This window comes from Camellia sinensis, chromosome 11 (assembly GCF_055761805.1).
Source record: "Camellia sinensis isolate YWXY chromosome 11, ASM5576180v1, whole genome shotgun sequence".
NCBI lineage: Eukaryota > Viridiplantae > Streptophyta > Magnoliopsida > Ericales > Theaceae > Camellia > Camellia sinensis.
The window spans coordinates 172077631-172099658 of record NC_138971.1 but is presented as its reverse complement, the minus strand read 5'-3'; the positions used below and the strand labels follow the sequence as shown (position 1 = coordinate 172099658).

General features: G+C 44.9%; 1 protein-coding gene and 1 pseudogene across 1 annotated transcript; one reads left to right on the top strand and one right to left on the bottom strand.

Annotated features, from left to right (window-relative positions):
* Window positions 1-3668: 3668 nt before the first annotated feature.
* LOC145802875 (uncharacterized) lies at window positions 3669-4340 on the bottom strand. The gene is made up of 2 exons (XM_082895676.1): window positions 4140-4340; window positions 3669-4094 (listed from the first exon to the last, which is right to left on the bottom strand). The coding sequence occupies exons 1-2, from the start codon at window positions 4338-4340 to the stop codon at window positions 3669-3671; spliced, it is 627 nt and encodes a 208-aa protein (XP_082751802.1).
* Window positions 4341-20723: 16383 nt separating this feature from the next.
* Window positions 20724-21985, top strand: LOC114320833 (putative mannitol dehydrogenase; annotated as a pseudogene).
* Window positions 21986-22028: the final 43 nt, after the last annotated feature.

The window sequence follows — 22028 nt, the reverse complement described above, 5'->3', positions numbered from 1 at the left end:
ACCACCTTAGCGCCAACGCCGACATCATGCTCCACCTAACACCTTAGCCGGAAGAACTCGTAGCAGAAGGCGTCGGGGTTTCGACACCTCGTTGATTGACCTAACCAACCCTCCAATTGCCCTACCATCAATTCATTTAGGCTCCAGAGTCACTGTCGCCGCTATAATCGACATAATGGGCTGCGCAAAAATAGTTCCAGACAACCTTCTTGCCAACATCCCTAGGGTGGTGTCTGTCCACTCCTCTTCTCCTTCTCAAATCTAGCCCAAGCCAAAAGTCAAAAGGGTAAAAAGGGCTAAGGCAAAGGCCACTGCCATGAAAGTCGAGTATGAGGACACCGTGCCAATCTCAAAGTTGGCCAAGATCAAGAAACAATCATCTGCCTCTGAGAAGAGGCCTTTCAAGGCTTGATCATCCGAGGAACCTTCCTTAAAGAAGCCAAGGTTGAGGGACACAGCTCATTTACGCGTTTTTCATGCCGACGAGCCCTGGACTCCGACAATCATGGTGGGAGACCAATCTTTGCTAGTCGGGGATAGCATGCTTGACAACGTGGAAGTTGGCGCCGTCCTTTCTATCGTCGTTCTCTTGCCAGTCGACCTCAACCGAATGGCCGAGCTAACAAAGTATGAGAACTATGCTCTAATGATGCAACTCTGCGTTCTGGTAAGTCTTTATACTTTGTTCCTTCTCATTCAATTTTCCAACTTATGAGTTTTGTACTAACGAATTTTCTATTTTCCTTCTTGCAAAGTCACTCATTTGCGGTCAAAACCGAGGAGTTTAAAAAGGAGTTGACCAAGAAGACTAAAGAGGGAGCCAAGCTCCTTACCTCACTAAACTAAGCCGAGGCTCACATCCAAAGCTTGTTGGACCAGGCCAAAGTAGCCCAATTGGCCCAAAGTAAAGTCGAGGATCATGCTGAAGTTGCTAAGAACGTTGCCGAGGTGGCCAAGGCTGAAGCAAAAGAAGCAAAGGAGAAAGAGGCACAGGCCCAGACCGAGCTTCAAACAACGCTTGCCACAAAAGAGGTCGACATCAAAGTCGTCGATGAGAAGGCCTACACAGAAAGGGCGGCTGACGTCCTTGATGCATATAAGAAGCAAGTCAACCAGGCGTGCAACAAGGGGTACACCCTTGGCTGGATGGCCACTTTGAAGGAGCTATCAATTCCCAATGACTCTCCTCTTCATGACGCTAGTCGACTTGTCATGTTATTCCCTCATACTCCAAGCCAATCCGAGGATGAGGTTGAGAGAGAATAAAAAGCCCAGGTCAAAGCCGATGTTGAGGAATTTGTTGGGGTCCAGTCCCCAACTCTAAATGAGCAAGTCCTAGACTTAACTTAGGATGAAGAGAAGGATGAGGTCTCTAAAAATATCTCTGTTGAAATATTGTATCTGAGGCTAAGACTGTTTCTACCGAGAAGAGTTTGGACCAGACCATTCTTGAAATTGATGCCGAGATAACGACCGAGAAGGAGGTAGCTCTGCTAACCAAGATCGACACAACGCCAATAGCTGAGGTTGAGCAATCCAACGTTAACGCCCATGTTTCCAGTACTTAGGATTTTTTTCTTTGCTTGTACTTTTTTCTTGAACAGTTGTAATTTTTTTTTTAGGAATTTGAACAATGACAGTTTTAATTTGGCCGATGTGCCCTCTCCTCTGTAGTTTGAACAAATTGCTTCTATGAATGCATGTTTTTTTTTTCTCTAAGTGTTAAATGCTTACTTCATTGCTTTCCTTCTGTGCCTTGCATGTTTCCACTCTTAGAATATTTTTGCAATTTTCCCATCATTTCGGGTGAGAATACATCTGACATGTATCACCTCGGACCAATTTACCTGGGAGTTCACCTTTTACTGTGATCTCGGCCAAACAACACTTAAAAATATTTTATTCAAACATTTTTACAAGTGTTCTTCCTTCACTTGTACTTGCTGTCTTTTATCTATACTTCATTCTTTTAACCCTTTCAAACTTTGACAAACTATGTACTTATCCTGGGTAACAAATATTTCGGGTAACCCCTTAACTATTTACCTTGGCTGATTCCAACTTGTAAATTTTAAAAAATTTCAACAAGTGTCAAGCCTATTCCTGCTTCCTGCCCCATAATGTGAACTTAAGTACCACTTATGTTCACATTAAGTAAGAAACTCCAATTCTTGCCGAGGTCTGATTCAAACAAAGATTAGCCGAGTCTTGTGACCTCGGTTTCTAGATCAAACTTAGGTTTACTCTGCCGTAGTGGCAAGTCTAAGTTACCCGTCATGTTTTATTTGGAAATATTGCCAACTTAGTTCAACCCTATCATATGGCAAGTATAATTCAACTCTACCATATGATAAATCTAAGTTACTCATCATGTTTCAATCGAAAACATCACTAACTTAGTTCAACTCTATCATATGGCAAGTATAATTCAACTCTACAATACGATAAATCTAAGTTATTCGTCATGTTTCAATTGGAAACATAACAAACTTAGTTCAACTCTATCATATGGAAAGTATAATTCAACTCTATCATACGATAAGTTTAACTTATTCGTCATGTTTCATTCAGAAAGATCGTCATAAGACTACTTCAGTCTTATCGCACAAATATTAACAATAATAAAAACAAAATCAAACAAGTGTTTTTTTAAAACTTCGGCTAATAAAATCAATACATAAATCTAAAAAAAAAACTAATGATAGAAAAACTTCATATTGCAAGTGTTCTAAGGTCGTGGCAACTCTTTATCATCACTGTCTTCTAGCCGATATGCTCCGTTGCCGGCAACTGAGATAATTCTGTAAGGCCCTTCCTAGTTTGGGCCAAGCTTGCCCTCCCTAGGATCCTTCTTGTTGCTGACAACTTTCCTCAGGACGAGGTCCCCAACCTTGAACTCCCTTAGGTTGACCTTCTTGTTGTAAGCCCTAGCAAGCTACTACTGGTATGCCTCCAACCGAATTGCTGCTCTCTCCCTTCTTTCCTCCAGTAGGTCCAGATCTTGGGCCAGGAATGCCTTGTTGGGCCCATTCTCCACTCCTTGGGTTTTGATTCCAAGGATGCCGACCTCCAGCAAGATAACTGCTTTAGTGCCTTAAGCCATGGCAAAAAGAGACTCCCCAGTTGATCTTCTCGACGTAGTTCAATATGCCTAGAGCACATTGGACAACTCTTACACCCATTGTCCTTTTGCTGCTTCCAGCCTCTTCTTGGTCCCATCCAAGATGGTTTTGTTGGATGCTTCTGCCTGATCATTACTCTAGGAAAAACTAGGAGTAGAGTAATAGTTCTTAATTTTACTTGGCACAAAAGATTTTGATCAATTTACTGTCAAATTGGGTGCCATTGTCTGCCACAATGGCTCTTGGAATCCCAAACCTGATGATTATATTCTTCCAGATGAAATTCTTTACATCCATATCTCTGATTTTGGCCAAGGGTTTTGCCTCTACCCATTTTGTGAAATAATCAGTAGCTACTAGCAAGAACTTTCTCTGTCTAGTCGCTTGGGGCAATTGCCCAATAAGATCCATGCCTCACTGGGCAAATGGCCAGAGGCTGGATACTGGGTTCAAATCTGCAGCTGGCTGGTGTATCAAAGGTGCAAACCTTTGACACTTTTCACACTTCCTCATGTAGGCTTCAACATCCTTTTGTATGTAGGGCCATCAGTACCCCTGAGTTATGGCCCTATGAGCAAGTGATTTGCCCTCAGCATGGCTTCCGCATACACCTTCATGGATCTCGTACAGAAAGTCCTCTACCTGAGATGGGTGCATACATCTCAAAAGGGGCTCAGTAAGGGACCTTCTGTAGAGATGACGTTCTGCTGTCAGGCTGAACTTGGCCGACTTCAATCTAGTCTTGTTCTTCTTTTTTCGGTCATCTGGCAGCTTGCCATCCCTGAGGAACATCACTATTACATCAATCCACTTTGGACCCATCTCCACATATATTGCTTCGTATTCTGTGATCAGTGGTTCTACACTTGGGCCTAACAAGTAATCAACCATTATTGTCCTTGCCTCTCCTGATTTCATCGCACTAGCCAGGTTAGCCAAGGCATCAATATGGCTATTATTATCTCGGCTAACCTGTTATAGCTAGCAATCCTGGAACAATGCTAGCAATCTGACAACCTCTTTGACATAGGCTATCATTCTTTCATCTTGGGCTGCATACTCACCCGTTGTTTGATTCATAATAAGCTGGGAGTCACAGAAGACTACCACATCATCAGCTTCCATGGTTGCTGTTAGTTTCAATCCTATAATCAATGCCTCATACTCTACTTCAGTGTTTGAGGCTTTGAATCCCAAATGAATAGGTTGCTCTATCATTCGCCCATCTGGCAATACTAACACTACTCCTTCCTCCGCTTCTTAACGGTTTGAACTTCTATTAACAAACAGGCGAAAGGAATCGCCGATGTAGATGTCACAGGGTCTTGCTTGCTCTGCCTTCTTTTGTTTTGCTAGCGTGGGGTCCTTTGGCCCCAGTTGAGTTTCTTCTGGTTCTCCTAGACATCTTAAGCCGCGACTCACTGGAGCCCGATGTGGGATGGCACCCGGGGTGAACTTGGCCATAAAGTCAGCCAGAACCTGGCCCTTAATTGCTGTTTGGGGCCTAAACTCCAAGCCATATTAGCCTAACACTACTGCCTATTTGGCTACTCTGCCTGTCAGATCTCCTTGCTGCAACAGGGACTTCAAAGGATGCTCAATCAGCACCACAATCTTGTGGGCTTGGAAGTAGTGATTTAGTTTTTTCGAAGTTATCACCAGGGCTAGTGTCAATTTCTCTAAGGACAGATACCTGGTTTCTGCACTTGCTAGGGTCTTACTTACATAGTATATTGCATTTTGCTCTCCCTTCTCTTCTTTGATTACCACTACACTCATTGCGTGCTCTGAAACTGCCAAGTATAGGAATAACTCTTTCCCAGGTATTGGATTTAATAAAACTAGAGCTGTTGTTAGGTATATTTTCAAGTCGGCTAAGGCGATTTCACATTCTTCTGTCCACAAAAAATCTGTGATTTTCTTTAACAAACTAAAAAATAGTTTACACTTATCAGAACTTCGGCTGATAAACCTGTTTAGGGCTGCCGCCTTGCCGGTCAAAATCTGGACATGCCTGGCTGACATCGAGTTTTTCAAGTCAATGATGGCCTTGATTTGATCTGGGCTTGCCTCAATGCCTCTTCTGGTGACCAACTATCCCAGGAACTTACCAGACCCTACTCCAAATGCACATTTTGAAGCATTGAGTCGGAGCCGATATGTTCTCAGGATATCAAAAATTGCCTTTAAGTTGGCCAGATGATTCTCAAGTTCTTTGGTCTTCAAAACCATATCATCAATGTAGACCTCTACTGTCTTCCCAACCAGATGCTTAAACATCTTGGTCACTAACCTCTGGTAGGTTGCTCCTGCATTTTTCAACCTGAAAGACATCACTCTGTAGCAGTACAACCTTTTTGGGGGTGATGAATCCAGTCTTCTCCTTGTTAGGGGAATACATTGCTATTTGGTGATATCCCCTGTAAGTATCCAGGAAGCTTATCCTCCTACGCCCTCAAGTGGCATCCACCAGCTGATCGATTTTAGGCAGAGGAAAGTTGTCTTAGGGACAAGCTATATTCAGGCTGGTGAAGTCCACGTAGACCCTCTACTTCCCCTTTTTTTTTTTTCACAACTACTGTGTTGGACATCCAGGTTGGGTAGTTCACCCCCTGAATGGCCTTGGCTTCCAATAGCTTGTCCACTTCCTCCTCTATTGCCTCCATATGAATCAATATCGGCCTCCTTTCCCACTAAATGACAGATTTTTCTGACCTATCTACATTGAGCCTGTGGCAGGTGACCTCGGGGTCAATGCCTGGCATCTCATAGGGCGTCCAAACAAACATTTCTATGTTTGTTGGCAAGAAAACTTCTAACTCTTTTTCTTCCTCTTCGGCTAAACTTGAGCCGAGAAGAAAGAAGCGCTCCTCGTCATCTTCTTAAAACAGAATTTTCTTCAAAACCTCCTCACTCTTATCAGCTGGTTCTTTGCTGACTTCATTTAGGACCTCAATGTCCTCATCTTCAATTTCCACTATCTCTGCTTCTCGCACATTACAGGTGGACTTCATTGCTGCCATGGAGTAATCTTTTGCCTACACCTGACCCCTTCTGACCTCTTCAATCCCATGTTCAGTTGGGAATCGCAACAGCTGGTGCAATGTTGAGGGAATAACCCTTATTGCATGCAATCACGGTCTACCCAAGATAACATTGTAAGGGGAGGGGTGTCAATTACCGTGAACTCCGTGCTTACCTTTTTTGTGCCTGCCTGCTCCTCCAAATTCGTGGCTCCTAGAGGCCACATCGACATTCCCTTAAACCCAACCATCGGGCTGTTGGACTGTTCCAGATCATCTGGGTGAAGGCCAAGTTCCTTATAACATCTAACATACATTATGTCACAAAAACTTACTTGATCAACCAGTATGCCCCTTACTTGGCACTTCTCAATCTTCAGCGTTATCACCAAGGCATCATTGTGTGGATGCTGCACCATATCCAGGTCTGCCTCAGTAAAAGAGACCATTGGTCCTTGGTACTCATTGGTCCTAGGCTTCTTCTACTAGACCTAATACACATGTTGCAGGTGCCTCACTTTCTGAGTCTCTTTACACACCTCATTCTTATTGACCTTCGAGTGAATCACATTGATCACCCGAGGTCCATCTGCTTGTTATGGTAGCGGTGGTGGAGGTAGTGCTGCCGATGCCTTGGGCAGCCTTGCCTGCTCTTCCCTTGTTCTGGCCACATCTACTAGGTCTCTCAAATGACCCTATCTAATCAGATCCTCCAAGTGCATCTTCAAAGCCCTACGCCCCTGTGTCAAGTATCCATCCTCATTGTGGTAGGCACAATACTTCCCAAGGCTCCTTCCTATAAACTCACCAAGGATCTTCTCCGGCGCTCTATAATATGGCTAGTTCTTAATTCTTTCTAGAACTTTGTAAACCGAGATTCGGAACACAGTGGTGACTGCATGTGCAGCCCTCAACCTTGTCTCCTGCCTGTTAAAACCAGTGTTACCTTGGCCTTGCTTCGGTAGAGCCGAGCTCGAGCCCAGTTCCTTGTCGAGCCGAGCTCAAGCTCAATAAACGAGCTCAATAAGTAAATGAACCGAGCTCAAGCTCAACAAAGCTCGGCTCGGCTCAGTTTGTTTTGCACCCCTAGTTCCCAACGTATCCTCTTATGCTCTGGTATATTTTTCAATCCGTGCCACAAGCTCCTCCATACTTTTTGGTAAAGTTTTCACCAATGATTTCTGAAGAAGGCATTCATCCTGCAGACCATTCTTAAAAGAAACGACCGCCAGCTCTTGGTTGTATCCCGGTATTCAGTTCATAATACCTTTTGGCATAAGCCTTGAGGCTTTCACCCTCGCTAATGTTCAGAGCCATCAGGGAGTCTACCCTTAGTGGCTGCAACTTGTTCGTAACAAACCTGGCCACAAACATCTCGGCCAGGCCTTCCTAACTCTTCACAGTTCCTTTCGGCAACATGTGGAACTAATCCGATGCGATTTCCCCAAAGGATAAGGGGAACACCTTACATAGCAACTGCTTGTTCCCGGTATACAAAGCCATTAAATTCAAATATAAGCCAACATGAAAGTTCAGATCAGATTTACCATCATAAATCTGGAACATTGGCATATGGAACGTCTTTGGGGCCTCAAACCTATCCAACTCCACTGAGAACAGCGTTCTCGGCTTGACGGGGGATGTGACCTCGGCATTCTGCCGCTTCCTCTAAAGGTAGTCCCTAAAATCATCTTTCGTCCGACCATGAGCTCGGCTGTCAACAAATTTAAGCCTTTTTAGTGTACTGCTCCCGGTGTCATTATGTGTCCTCTTGGACTTCTCTTCATTCACCGTGTCAAAACACAGGCCCTTCCCCTAGATATGCTGGGGTTCTTTGACATAAGTTCCCCTAACATAAGGCGTCCTCCGACATCCCAAGAAGGCCGATGTGAGCGCTCATTTTCCTTGCCATGCTGCGGGACTGCTGGGATTGTTTTCTGCCCCCCTTTTTGGGCATTAGTCTTGGCCACTGGTATCGGCGTGTCCTACAACGAAAACGTGGTTGCATGACGTTGTTCTGCATCATGAAGTTGACAACTGATTGTAGGTCTGCCAACTTGTTTGCCATTCCTTTCATCTCGCCGACCCAACTCAGGCATCTATTACTCCATACCTGGAGGTCGCTCTTATTGTAATACTCATCCCAGCCTGCTTTCTTCGAGGTGTTACCTTCCTTGCCGACGTCCTTCTACACAAGATTCAGATTCTGTGTTCCTTCATTACGATTTTCCACTCCAACGTTAGGGTTTGTATGTTCACCACTTTCACTGTGGATGTCATCCCCAATCTTTTCTTCCTACCCTTCGTTGGCCATCTATTCTCTTTAAGTTCTCACGGATAGTATCAAATTGTCGGTATTGATTTTTGACCATACAACCAAAGAAGGAACTCAGTTGGAGAGCACCGACAGAATAGATTAAGCCCAACAACCTATAACAAAAAGACAAGAATACCATGGTGGTTTACTTCCCAGCGGCACTCCGACGATCAAGTTAATAATCAATATCTCTTAAAGATAGCAAATTATACTTAAGCTCACAAGAAAGAACCTACCTCAAACCCACAAGGGTGCCCTGCTTTTATGCTTACTCTGTACTTCTTAGTCAATACAATTTGATATGTGTCTATTGAATTGATAAATGCAGACATGAGATTGTGGGTGTAGTAATTGAGGTGGGTAGAAAAGTACAAAAATTTAAAGTTGGGGATAAAGTTGGGGTGGGGTGTATGGTTGGATCATGTCACTCCTGAGACAATTGTCCCGATGATCATGAAAACTATTGTCCCAAAGTATTACTCACATACAATTCCACATACTATGATGGAACCCCAACCTATGGAGGTTACTCTGATATTGAGAAAGAGATTTGTGTCGAACAGTGGGCCTAGATACACCAATACGGAATATGTTGTTGGGCTATGAAAGGAGAACTCGAGGCGCGTTGTGAGGCCAAATTAGATCTGCACTGAATATAGTGCAACGTCGAATTAGGATTGTCTGAGATGTATTAGGCTGAGCTAAGACTTCACAGAACACGATGTCAGACTGAGTTTGACCCACGTAGATTATGGTGTTAGGCCAGACTTGGCCGAACAGGCTCACGACGGGGGCAGAGTTGTAAATGGTTCGGACTGCAGTTGTGAAGATAGATGGTCCATGAGACCGCAGTGCGCAATCGAGATGTCGAAGCCCGATTTTGATCGGCGCTGATAAGTCGGTTTGGTTCAGCTCAACATTAAGCAGTCCAATGTGATGTTCATATTTTGCCAAGAAATAGCTCGGTTCAATATTCCACGTGGACCAATGACAAGAAGAGGGGAATTCACTCCTGGTATGCGTCAATATCATTTGGCGGTGCGACAAACACTGTTTGGCAGATTCGGTCTCTATACGTGTAAGAAAGGTAGAGGGGAGCACAGTCGCTTGTCCAGCAAGGACAACAGAGGTAATGCGCCGACAATCTTTGAGGCTGCATGGCCAGCCTTGGAAAGGAGAAAAAGGCACACGTTGGAGGTAAGCAACCTAAAGCAATCTTTCTCTCTCTCTCTCTCTCTCTCTCTCTCTTTTTCTAAGAGTGTTCTGCCTTCTCTCTTTTTCTAGAAAGCTAACTTGACCATAGGAGAGATTTTTCGGTAAACCCACCTGTCGGGTATCTCACTTTTGTTTTGTTCACAGTGTGACAGAGTCCAAATAGAGTGAGACGAGCTTGGTAGAAAGGAAGTACGAAGTGAGACAAATATTTCTCTCGTATACAATTGGCGCCTTCTGTGGGAAGTTCTTTGATAGACAAACCTTGTTCTACTAGCCTTGTTGACTGTCTTCTATGGCGAACATCGATGAAACACCGTTGTCCGTCATTGACGGAATCACTCCAGAGTCAGTCCGGAGAAGAGATGGCCCCCCCGTTATTCCGACCATGGCGGGCCTGGAGACCTCCTTAAGAGGACAGCCCAGGAATGCATAAGACAAATGTGAGAGGAGCACTAACTATTCGAAGAATCCTAAAGGTCGCTGACGACGAGGAGAATTGCATGTTCTGCGTCTGGAGCACAAACTTAGGGACCGGGACGCCCTCATTTGGAAGATGGCAGCTAAGATGGAGACGTTGAAGCGACAAATCAAAGGGAAAGGTGTTGCTGGAGTGGGCGACCGCAGTGAACCCACCCAACCCTGTCGCTCCAATAGTCATCACCAACGAGGGACACCCTCGTTCTCCATCACCAGAAGCTATGGCGTTGGCGATTCCGACCCACCGGTGGAGAGGTCCCACATACACAACAATAGTTACCGTCCTTTACGTCCACCGACGATGTCGAGATACTCTTACTCCGCCTGTTCAGAGGACCTAAAGGACATACTAGATGAGCGAGCTCGTTCCAAAGAGGCCCAACTGTGCCAGCGTTGCAAAGGCTAAGTCCCCAAATCTGTTGTGATGAGGAGGTGGTCATGCCACCGCCTAGAGTGGTGATTCCAGCACTGGTGGACAGAGACTTGGCACGACTCACCGCCATGCCACTGTCTCCTGAGATAGAGAGCACATCTCTCCTCATCGAATTCCATCAAGCAAAGTTCACGTTGTATGATGGGAAGACGGATCCATACATGCACATTAGTCATTACTGGCAAATAATGGCAGGCCATCAGCGCAACGATGCCTTGATGTGCCTCATATCCCCATCAAGTTTGGGAGAATTGGGGCTGAAATGGTTCGAAAGGCTCACCAGATTCAAGACCAACACTCGAATGCCTAAAGAGGTCGACCACCTCCTGGGCATCAAAATGGAGGCAAGCTGTTCTTTGAAGGCATACAATGCCAAGTATTGGGAGACTTACAATGAGATTCTAGATTGCCCCACCAGTTTGGCAATCACCTAATACAAGCGAGGTCTGCCAATCGGACATAGACTACGAGACTCGCTCACGATGCACTAGCCCACAACCATGGAATCATTGTTGTAGCGGATAAATGAACACATCCGAGTTGATGATGATGCCACCGTCGCCGCCATTACCACCACAATCGAGAAGGAAAATCTAGTTGTGGTGGACACACGTGTGGCTAGGAAGGTTCACTCAGTAGGGCAAGTGGATAATCGCCCAAATAATCGAGCTAGAGAACAACATTGCGGTGCTAACCGTAATGACAAAAACAAAGGACGCAAGAGTGATTGGGCTAATGCTCTCCGCGACGTAAGAGGAGGACGCCAAGAGAAAATTGAAGGCACGGACCGGCATCACCACTGTTTTTAAGATTCTAATCTATCGCATCCTTAGTGAAATCCGAGGTGAACCATACGTCCGTTGGCTAGCAAAGTTAGAGAATGCACAGAGAAGGTTCAACTTAAGATATCGTTGCATTTTCCACGAAGAAAGGGGGCACCGCACATAGGACTGTGTACCGCTGAAACAACACCTGGAAGAGCTGGTTGCGGCTGGGCACTTAGACCAGTACATAGACAGAGGCATGAGAGTCGCTCCACAAGGGCAAGTTGAGCCAAATGGCCTTGCCGTCCTGGATGTAGCACCCCAAGGAGTCATCAATGTTATTCACGGTATCATCGAGCCCGCGCGAGTTTACAAGTTCAAGAGGATGATTAAGAAGGCTGAGCACATGAGGGAAGTGCTCTCTATTCAGCCTACCGTGAAAAAAGGGAAGACCGAGGTGTAGGACATCATGACCTTTTTGAGCAAAGACTTGGAGAGAATTCAAACCCCACACAACGATGCCTTGGTAGTAACGCTTCGTGTCAAGGATTTTGACATCAAGCAAATTTTGATCAACCAGGGTAGTTCGATCGAGATCATTTACTACGACGCATTCAAGCAGATGAAATTGGAGGGCAAGGACTTGGCTCCCGCAACATCTTCTTTGGTCGGCTTTAACTCACAACCAGAATGACAGATCAAAAAGATCATTTTGCTAGTCAAAATGAGGACAGTAACAAAGCAAGTAGAGTTATGGGTGCTGAAGGTCCTATCGACGTACAATCTGATCTTGGGGAGGGGTTGGTTGCATGCCATATAGACAGTGGCTTCGATTTATCATTAGGTCATGTGCTTTCCCGCCCCAACCGGACAAATTGAAGAGGTCAGGAGAGGCCAAGTCATGTCAAAATAATGCTTCATCGTGGTTAACGGAAGCTAGGCGGCGAAAGGTTTCGTTCAGATGATAAAAGGACCAGAAGGCAAGGAGGTCCTGGAAGAAGTGGGCCGAAAAGCCAAAGAGAAATTAATTGAAGACTTGGTGGAGGTTCGAATTGATGAGAACAATCCAATCAAATTCTTCCTCTCGGGCTCATCATTGTCTAGCACCGAGCGGATGAACTATGTCAACTTCTTGGTCTCCAACATTGAAGTCTTTGCATGCATGCCTTACGATATGCGTGGCATCGACCCCAGCTTCATTTGCCCCCAGTTGAATGTCTTTTCCAACTCATGGCCAATCATACAGAGAACACAACGCTCGGCCTTACACCATGCCGAGGTGGTAGTGGCAGAGAAGGTCAAAAACTTGCTGGAGGCTGAGGCAATTGAAAAAGTGTAATACCCCAAATGGATCTCTATCACGCTAATAGTGCCAAAGAAGAATGCGAAATGCCGAGTATGCATTGACTACAAGACGGTCAATCGTGCCTACCCAAAGGACAGCTTTCCGCTCCCAAGGATTGACCAGCTGGTGGATCTTACCGCTAGTCACTAGAGATTTAGCTTCCTTGATGCATACCACGGCTACCACCAAATCACTATGTACGAGCCGGATAGAGAGATCACATCCTTCACCACGCCAAGAGGCTTGTATTGTTATAAGGTTATGCCATTGGTCTTAAGAACGCCGGGGCGACTTTCCAAAGAATGGTGACGAAAATGTTCGCTCATCTTCTCGGCCACATTATGGAAGCCTATATTGATAACATGGTGGTGAAGAGCAAAGCTAAGTCCCAACACCTCTCTGACCTAGCAAAAATGTTTGCAATCCTCAAGCACCATAAATTGTGCTTGAATGCTTCTAAGTGCGCTTTTGGTGTGGGTACAGGAAAGTTTTGGGGCTTTTTAGTAACAAACCGGGGGTATAGACGCCGACTTTTCACAAATCAAGGCAATCCAAGAGTTGGAGCGACCAAATTCCGTAAAGGATGTGTAGCATCTTGCCGAAATGGTAACCGTGCTGAATAGATTTATTAGCCGGTCATTAGATCATTGCAGGCCCTTCTTCAAAAGTTTGAAGGCCAAGTTTTTTTAGGATGCAGAATGCGACCACGCTTTAACAGACTTGAAGGCTTATCTCTCTTTTGCTCCGATTCTGGTAACCTCGCAGCCCAGCGAAGAACTCTATCTATACCTGGCTGTCTCTCAACACACAGTAAGCGCGGTGCTTGTCCGAGCTGAGGGGATTCAACATCTTCCCATCTTCTATGTTAGTAAGACACTGCTCCCAGCTGAATCAAGATATCTGCTGCTTGAAAAATTGGCTCTAGCCCTCATGATGGCCTCCAGAAAGTTGGCAAACTATTTCCACACCCACACAATAGTAGTGCTAACCGAATTCCTACTTAAGGTGCCCTTTGAGAAGGCAGATTTTACCGGTAAAATTTTGAAGTGGGCAGTAGAGCTGGGACAGTACGACATCAAGTTTTAGCCACCCATAGCTATCAAAGCACAAGCCTTGGCTGATTTTGTTGCGAAATTTGCACCGGGCACCCACCCGTTTGGGTTAGTGCGGATTTTGCACAGCTCATAATGTTGATGTTGCCACAAGAAGATAAGGGGCAAGCAATAACCAAGCAAGACAATTCTAAGCAAGCAGAGTAAGAGCAGGCCGACCTACTAACCGACCAAATAAATGCGCATACGAAAAAGATGCGCACACAGCCGACCAGTGCCTTTGATTTGAGAAACCCTCAAAACCCCTTCCACTATTGGAAATTGTTCGTTAGTGAGATGTGTAAGCTCTTAGTCGATGGAGCCTCCAACAGACATGGCGCCAGGCTGAGGGTCGTGTTGACCTCGCCAGATGGATTGACCATTGAGCATGCTATCACGCTTGGATTCCCAGCATCCAACAATGAGGCAGAATACGAAGCCCTCCTCGTCGACCTGAAGAGCGCTCTACGAATGAAAGCATCTGAGCTTATGGTATTCAGTGACTCTAAACTGGTGGTCAATCAGGGAAATATGAGGCCAAGGATGAAATGATGGCCAAGTATCAAGCGCTGGTACGCACTGAGGTCAAAAAGTTTGTTGCAATAAGAATAAAACAAATCAACCGAGAAGAGAATAGTCCAGCCGACGAGTTGGCCAGTTTGGCATCCATGCAAACCACCTTTCCAAATCGTTTAATGATTGAGTTCTTACCCCGACCAAGCATTGAGGAACCAGAGGCACCTGAGGTACTCTGTGCCAACTTAGGACCATCCTGGATGGATCCAATCATCGCCTTCCTGAAAGATCAGGTTTTATCCACCGAAGAAGGAAACCAAAAAGATAAGGGCCAAGTCTGAGTGATTTTGCCTCTCTCCATCTGGCGCCTTGTATAAAAAGTCCTTCACTAGACCATACCTAAAATGTGTCCACCCCAACAAGGTTGAAGCTTTCCTTTTTGAAATTCACGAGGGAATGTGTGGTAGCCACATTGGGGGCAGATCGCTAGCATACTGAGCCATTTCTCAAGGCTATTGGTGGCCGTGTATACAGGTTGACGCGTAGAAATATGTTCACAAATGCGAGAAATGCCAAAAGTTCGCTCATTAGATCCACCAGTCGGCCAGAGAGTTGCTCCCTCTGACTAGCCTATGGCCATTTACATTTTGGGGGCTGGACATCGTGGGACCACTCCTAATGGCTTTGGACAACCGCAAGTTCTTCATTGCCACTACTAATTACTTCACCAAACAGGTGGAAGCCGAACCATTGGCCAAGATCAAAGGGAAAGATGTAAAGAAGTTCGTCTGGCAAAATGTCATCATTCGGTTTGGCGTCCTAAATGCCCTTATCTCGGATAACGACACGCAATTTAATGGGAAACTATTTTGCAGATTTTGCGATGAGTTGAAGATTAAGTTCTACGATTCCACACCGGCCTACCCTCAGTCAAATGGTCAAGTCGAGGCTTCAAACAAGACTATCTTGGACGGGCTAAAGAAAAGGCTAGAGAAGGCCAAAGGGAGGTGGTCTGAAGAACTTTCCAACGTACTCTGGGCATACCCAACTATCCCGAGGCGTTCGACTGAGAAGACTCCATTCGCCCTAGCTTATGGCATGGAGGCAGTTATACCCCTGGAGATCGGCATGCCAACCATTCGATCTGAAAATTTTGAGCCTGACTTGAATGGTGAAGCTATTGCCCTAGAGTTACACCTGGCTAAATAAAGTAGGAAACGGGCACTAATCCACATTGCGATCTACCAACAAGAGCTCTCCAAGAAATACAATAAGACCGTGCATCCACGTCTGTTCAAAGTTAGGGACTCGGTTTTGAGGAAGGTGATGGGTAACACACTAGTCCCTGTAGAAGGCAAATTAGGTGCAAATTGAGAAAGGCCGTACAAGATAGTAAGCCTAGCCCGCAAAAGGGCATACCATCTGGAGGACTTGAACGGCAAAGCCATACCAAGGCCATGGAATACGGCCAACCTCAAGCTATTTTACTTTTGAAATATAATCTTTTTTTCCTTTTTTATTTGAAACTTTGCCTTTTGTTACTACATGTAATGTATGATGTGCAATGGAAAATAGCTACTTCTTTCTCTTGTATTATGTGTTTCTATATTAAAGTATTAAGCTATTGAGTACTAGAGGCAATTCAGCCTTAGCTGCGACGGTCCACCGTGTAGAAAATTAGGGCACAAGACTGGGCTGACTTTGCTCAAACCAGGCTAACTTTGTTTGCCATGCAAAAGTTCGCTTGCTCTGAATTGATTTTGCTCGCCATCATTGAGCTGAGTTTACTCATGTATAAAACAAGTTGGTGTTCTGCCTAACCTTTGCATCAACCGAGCTGCAATCGCTTTCCCCCGAGCTAGTTTTGCTCGCCCGGGAAAAAAGTTGGTGTTCTGCCCAACTTCCGCTCTAAAATCAAGTTGACTTTGCTCGTTAACCAGAGCTAACTTTGCTCGCCAAAAATGAGTACACGCTTTGTCCAAACTCAAGGATCCCTCAAACTGAGCTGGTTTTGCTCGCCCTGGGAAAAGGTTGATGTTTTGCCCAACTTCTGCTTTGAACCGAGATGAATTTGATCACTGGGGAGACAGTTGTGCTCCCCAATTTTGAAAAAGAATTTTACATGTACGCAAATGCAAATTTAGCACAACAAAGTTCACCGAGCAGTTTTATTTCGACGACGTGCAAATTTGGCACAACAAAGTTCACTGATCAGTTTTATTTCGATAAGCTAATTGAAAACAAAGCAGATGATTTGAAGACACATGCACATGGCGAGCAAAAAGATTGTGATTTTCATTACTACTGGAGTTTGATTACAAAAAATGGGGCCGCCAGCTTGATTACACACACACACACACAAAAAAAAAAAAGAGAAAGAAAGAATAAAAAAGTGCCTAGTGCACCATGGCCTCCTTTTCGATAATGGGGTTCAGATCAGATCCCAGCTCGGCCCCGTCGCCGCCCAAAGAGTCGTCTTCCTCATTGATCAGTTGTCGATTCTCATCGGTTGATAGGGGGAGTGCAGCTTCAGCCGCACTAGCCGCGTTTGCTGCCTTGATCAATTTCTATTGTACAACTGTCGCGTAGGTCTGCATGTAAGGTGAAATGAAGGCAAGTTGAGGATTCTTGAAAACATCAGAGTCAGGACCACGACCAAGCTTTTCTGCGGTAGCTTTCCAGCCGCATTGAACAAAGATATCTTTTGTTCCCTCCACTTGCAGTTCATACACCTTCTCTCCTTCAGCATAGCCGTTATCTTCCACATCGTCGACTTGCTTCTCTAACTCGGCCTTATGTGCAGTGCGGAGCTTGTGAAGCTCAGCCAAATATCTGTCCTTCTTGGCCTATACCACCTTCTTGCTTATTCTTTTTGGCCTTCGCAAGTTTTTTGTCCATCTGATCCCGCTCGGCTGCGAATGCCTTGTGCGTGGTCTTCAATTTTTCTAGCTTGGCAGTCTTGGCCTTGTTGTCAGCGATGGCATCCCATAAGCTTTCCCGGACAGAAATCATGCGCTCGTGGGCTAAATAATTTTTCTGCGCGGCCTGAAACAAAATTGAAGTCAATATGCTAAAACCAACCAATAACAAGATAAATCAGAGATTCGTTCACTTACCAGCATGATCAACTTTGCCACCGACCTGAGGACCTTTAGGTCAGTCAGTTCCTCGTGTTTTTTCATATCTGCTGGGAGGAGCAGACCCTTGGTCATGTTGAAGCCCAGGGAATAATTCTTATCCACATAAACGGAGTCAGTAGTGGTCACAGCTCGGCCCTTATATTTGAGCTCGGGCGACACTCTGGGAGGGAAGCGATTTGGCGTGATTGATCAACTATAGCTTGCTCGGTCTGCTCTCCCTATTTAGTAGACGGAAGCTTGGAGGAATCTTCGTCAACCAATCTTTGCTCGGTCAAAGCTCGTCTTGGCCTCTTCTTCAATCGACCAGCAACTTGCTCACTGGCTAGAGCCAGCACTGGTCCTCCTTCCTGCACAGCTAGCATAGAGGATTGGCCTCCAGCTGTTTTGGCCTGCTACGAATCGCTCGGCTCACCTGTGATCATTGACTTAATGGCGCGAATTTTCACCATTTCTTGCTCGGCTATCAAGGGGACAAGTTTGATCAGCAGAAGGGTTGGATCTGGCTCTAGAGAGAGGGCACAAAGAAAATCGATGACCCTGTTCTTGCGCAGTGTTATGTGCCGATAACTCGGTTCATATCTAAGTAACTTTTGGAGTCCTCTCTCATCGACAGGATACCGCAAAGCAACCCTGATAGCCTCTTGGTTGGCGTGAGAATAATCATCTACTAGGAGTTTGTAATCTGCAAAAATAAAGCAAGTATTAGATCGGCAGAGGCAGAGCAGATACAAAATCAAAATCGTGCTGAGCTGCTCACCAGTGCTCCTAAAGTTTTTTCGTATGTACCAGCCCGGTACGGGCGCTTCGATGTCTTTGTAATTTCCAAACACCCACAAAAAGTTATTGTCATTCAACTTTTTGTCCAGATTGCCCTCTATGAGTTTTGCTTGGCCCTTTCTAACCTCGAGGTACCAGCAGAAGCCTCTTTTATTTTTACTAAGTGTGTATTGGTAGAATATCTCAGCGAGGGCAAGGTTCAAACCGAGGATCTGGTTCAGCACGACCACGCCGTTTATTATCTTGTATGTGTTATTGGACACTTGGGTTGGACACAGCCTGGTCTGCCTAAAAAATTCGCAGACTAAGGGTTGGACCGGGAAGCGTAGGCTGCCTTCCACAATGGATACAACCACGAAGGGGCAGGAGTCCAATTTGCCCCAGGGAATGCCCCTTTCTTGGCTAGCTTAAGATGGACGTCATTTGGAATATTGAATTCCCTTCGGAACTCGGCCATGGCGCCTGGAGAACTAAGCATAAATCGGTATTTTCCTATTTATCCTGGTTTTATTTTGTATGATAAATAGCTCGGTCAAAATTGGGTGACTCTATTGATCGTTTGCTCAGTTTTTGAGCCTCACCGACCGTGATCTTGCATGTGCTTGGTCGGTCCTAGTTTGTTCTGCATTATTAAAAAATAAGTGCAAGTATTAGCACAGTAGCAAGTGCGCGGCTATCAAAATATGCCTAGCTCGGCTACAATAGTTCCTACTACGCTATAAGCCTTAACTCAATTGCCATTTTAGCTCGGTCATGGAGCCTAAGGCGTTAGGTCGGTTCTGGGCCTTCATCCTAAGTGCTTGGTGTTTATCTCGACCATTTGCCCCCCTACAAAGCTTCTTGCATGGTCACCGCCCCTTGGTAAGACCACAAACTAGTTTTAGCCCAGCTAAATCGTATTTTTGGATCTAAAAGTTGGATTATGCTCAGCTCTATCCAGAATCTACATTGTTCATCCTAAATGTGAAGTTTGTACACTGAAGCTAAGGAGAATGAGGGGCACGGTGACCCCTTGTATGTTTTTTTATTCCAGTTTTGCCTAATTTCTATAGATGCCTATCGATTTTACCCTATGAGAGGGGCATCGACAGTGTTTCGACAATCCTGAATAAAGAAAAATGAAAAAACTCGAAGAACAACAATGGAAAACAGTTAAAGGCAAGAAAAACTTACAGATTTAGGTGTCAAATTGAGTTCCAATCGACCTTGACCTCTGCTAGGATGTCCACGAAGATGGAGAACGTTGGAAGCGGTACAAGTGGGAGTGACGACGACGACGATGGTAGCGAGGGTGGCAGAAACTCAAGAGTTTGGGGTTTTACGCAGAGAAGATGAACAGTGAAGGGGTTTATGGTCTGACCTTTCATATATATAGATGATGATGAAGAGGCACCAACTTTTCGAATTTCAGAGAAAGTGGGGACAGCTGTGAGGTTGCATGGAACCAATCAAAGGGGGCCACATGGCATCAAAAAGATGGTTTGTCAGTATGGTTGATTGATTGATGACAAGACGACCGGCGTAAGTCTCAATGACTGACCAAAGCTGATAGCTCGGTCAAAAATAATAATCCCAATCACGCTTAGCGCGGATGGGATTAAAGGGCAATTCAGAGGGAGATTTGTACCGAACAGTAGGCCAAGCTACACTAACACGGAATATGGTGTTGGGCCGTGAAAGGAGAACTCGGGGCTCGTTGTGAGGCCGAATTGCATCCGCACTGAATATGGTGTAACGCCAGATTAGGATTGTCTGAGATGTATTGGGTCGAGCTAAGACTTCACGGAACACGATGTCAGACCAAGTTTGACCCACACGGATTATGGTGTTAGGCCAGACTTGGCCGAACAGGCTCACCGCGGGGGCCGAGCTGTAGACGGTTCGGACTGCAGTTGTGAAGATAGACGGTCCATGAGACCGCGATGTGCAACCGAGATGCCGAACAATGTGCCCGACTTCGGTTGGCGCTGATAGGTCTGTTTGGTTCTGCTCAACATTAAGCAATCCAACATGATGTTTATATTTTGCCAAGTAATAGCTCGGTTCAATATTCTACGTGGACCAATGACGAGAAGAAGGGAATCCACTCTTGGTATGCATCAATATTGTTTGGCGGTGCGACAAACACTATTTGGCGGTTTCGGTCTCTACACATGTAAGAAAGGTAGAGCGGAGCACAACCACCTATCTAGGAAGGACAATAGGCGTAGTGCACACACAATCTTTGAGACTGCATGGCTAGCCTTGAAAATGAGGAAAATGCAGACGTTGGAGGTAAGCAACCTGAAGTAATCTTGAACTGTCTCTCTCTCTAAGAGTGTTCTACCTTCTCTCTTATCCTAGAAAGCTAACTTGACTGTCGGAGGGGTACTCCGGCAAACCCATCCACCGGGTAGCTCACCTTTGTTTTGTTCATAGTGTGATAGAGTCCAAACTGAATGAAACAAGCTTGGTAGCAAGGAGGTACAGAGTGAGGCGAATATTTCTCTCTCGTACAGATATCATGGTAGTTAATGAGCACTTTGTGATTTGCATCCCCAACAACCTTCATCTTGATGCCTGAGCTCCTTTTCTCTGTGCTGGGATCATAACTTATAGCCCTCTACGATACTTTGGACTTGACCAACCTGATATGCATGTGGGTGTGGTTAGTCTTGGTGGGCTTGGCTATGCAGCTGTGAAATTTGCCAAGGCTCTAGGTGTTAAAGTAACAGTGATTAGTACCTCCCCTGGCAATAAGAAGGAAGCTGTTGAATGACTTGGTGCAGATTCATTTTTAGTTAGTCATGACCCAGATCAGATGCAGGTAACCCTGTTTCTTTTTTTTCTTTTTTTTGTTCAAGTCATGGAAACACTTTCCAAAAATGAAGAAATTTGTTTAGGGGTACATTTTACCCTCTTCCCCGCTCTAGCAAGACTCTTGTTTATTAGGTAACTCATAAGTTTTTTTCAAGTTAAGAATATTGTTACGATTACAAATTCTTGGGTATTCTTGATTAGATACTTATTTTCTTGTTGATTATGTAAATAGGTTGCTATGGGCACAATAGACGGTATCATAGATACTGTTTCTGCATCTCACCCTATCCTACCATTGATTGGTCTGTTAAAATCTCATGAATGCTCATCTTGGTTGGTGCACCAGAGAAACCACTTGAGCTTCCAGTCTTTCCTTTGCTCATAGGTAAGCATTTAACATAAACTGATTTGTTTTTAGGAATTTAAATAGAAGCATGATTCACTTTTACATACAAAAAATTCAACATTCACATGCACCCATGTGAGCATTCAATATAGATTGAATTCTGTGTACCTAACTTTTCTTGGGCATAAACATATCGGAAGACTTAAAGTTGGTGTTTGTTGTTTAATGAATTAATTTTGAAAATGCCATGCCTACATTTCTATGTCTTTAATTCTTATTGGCTTTTCGAATGATAGGAAGAAAGATAGTGGCTGGGAGTGGCATTGGAGGCATAAAAGAGACGCAAGAGATGATAGATTTTGCAGCAAAACACAACGTAACGGCAGACATTGAAGTGATACTAATAGATTATGTGAATACTGCAATGGAGCGCCTTGTGAAAGCTGATATTCAATATCGATTTGTGATTGATATAGGAATACATTGAAAGCTATTTAATCTTCTTGCCTTGTGGTTCTTGAATTTTTATTTTCTTTTCTTTTTAAAGTATGTGAAGGGGCAAAATACAAACGGGTCGAATCAAATCCTTGGGCGTGCCCAATCCAGTAAACCCAAGTCCAAGTGGGTCAGGTGAATGTGTGAATAAGCCAATCAAGCCCAACT

Bases quoted from the DNA above. Each gene is read 5' to 3' on its own strand.
- LOC145802875 (XM_082895676.1), bottom strand. From the start codon at position 4,340: ATGATAGAGCAACCTATTCATTTGGGATTCAAAGCCTCAAACACTGAA. The intron at 4,095-4,139 runs GTTGTCAGATTG...TAGCTATAACAG, and splicing joins TGATAGCCTATGTCAAAGAG to GTTAGCCGAGATAATAATAG.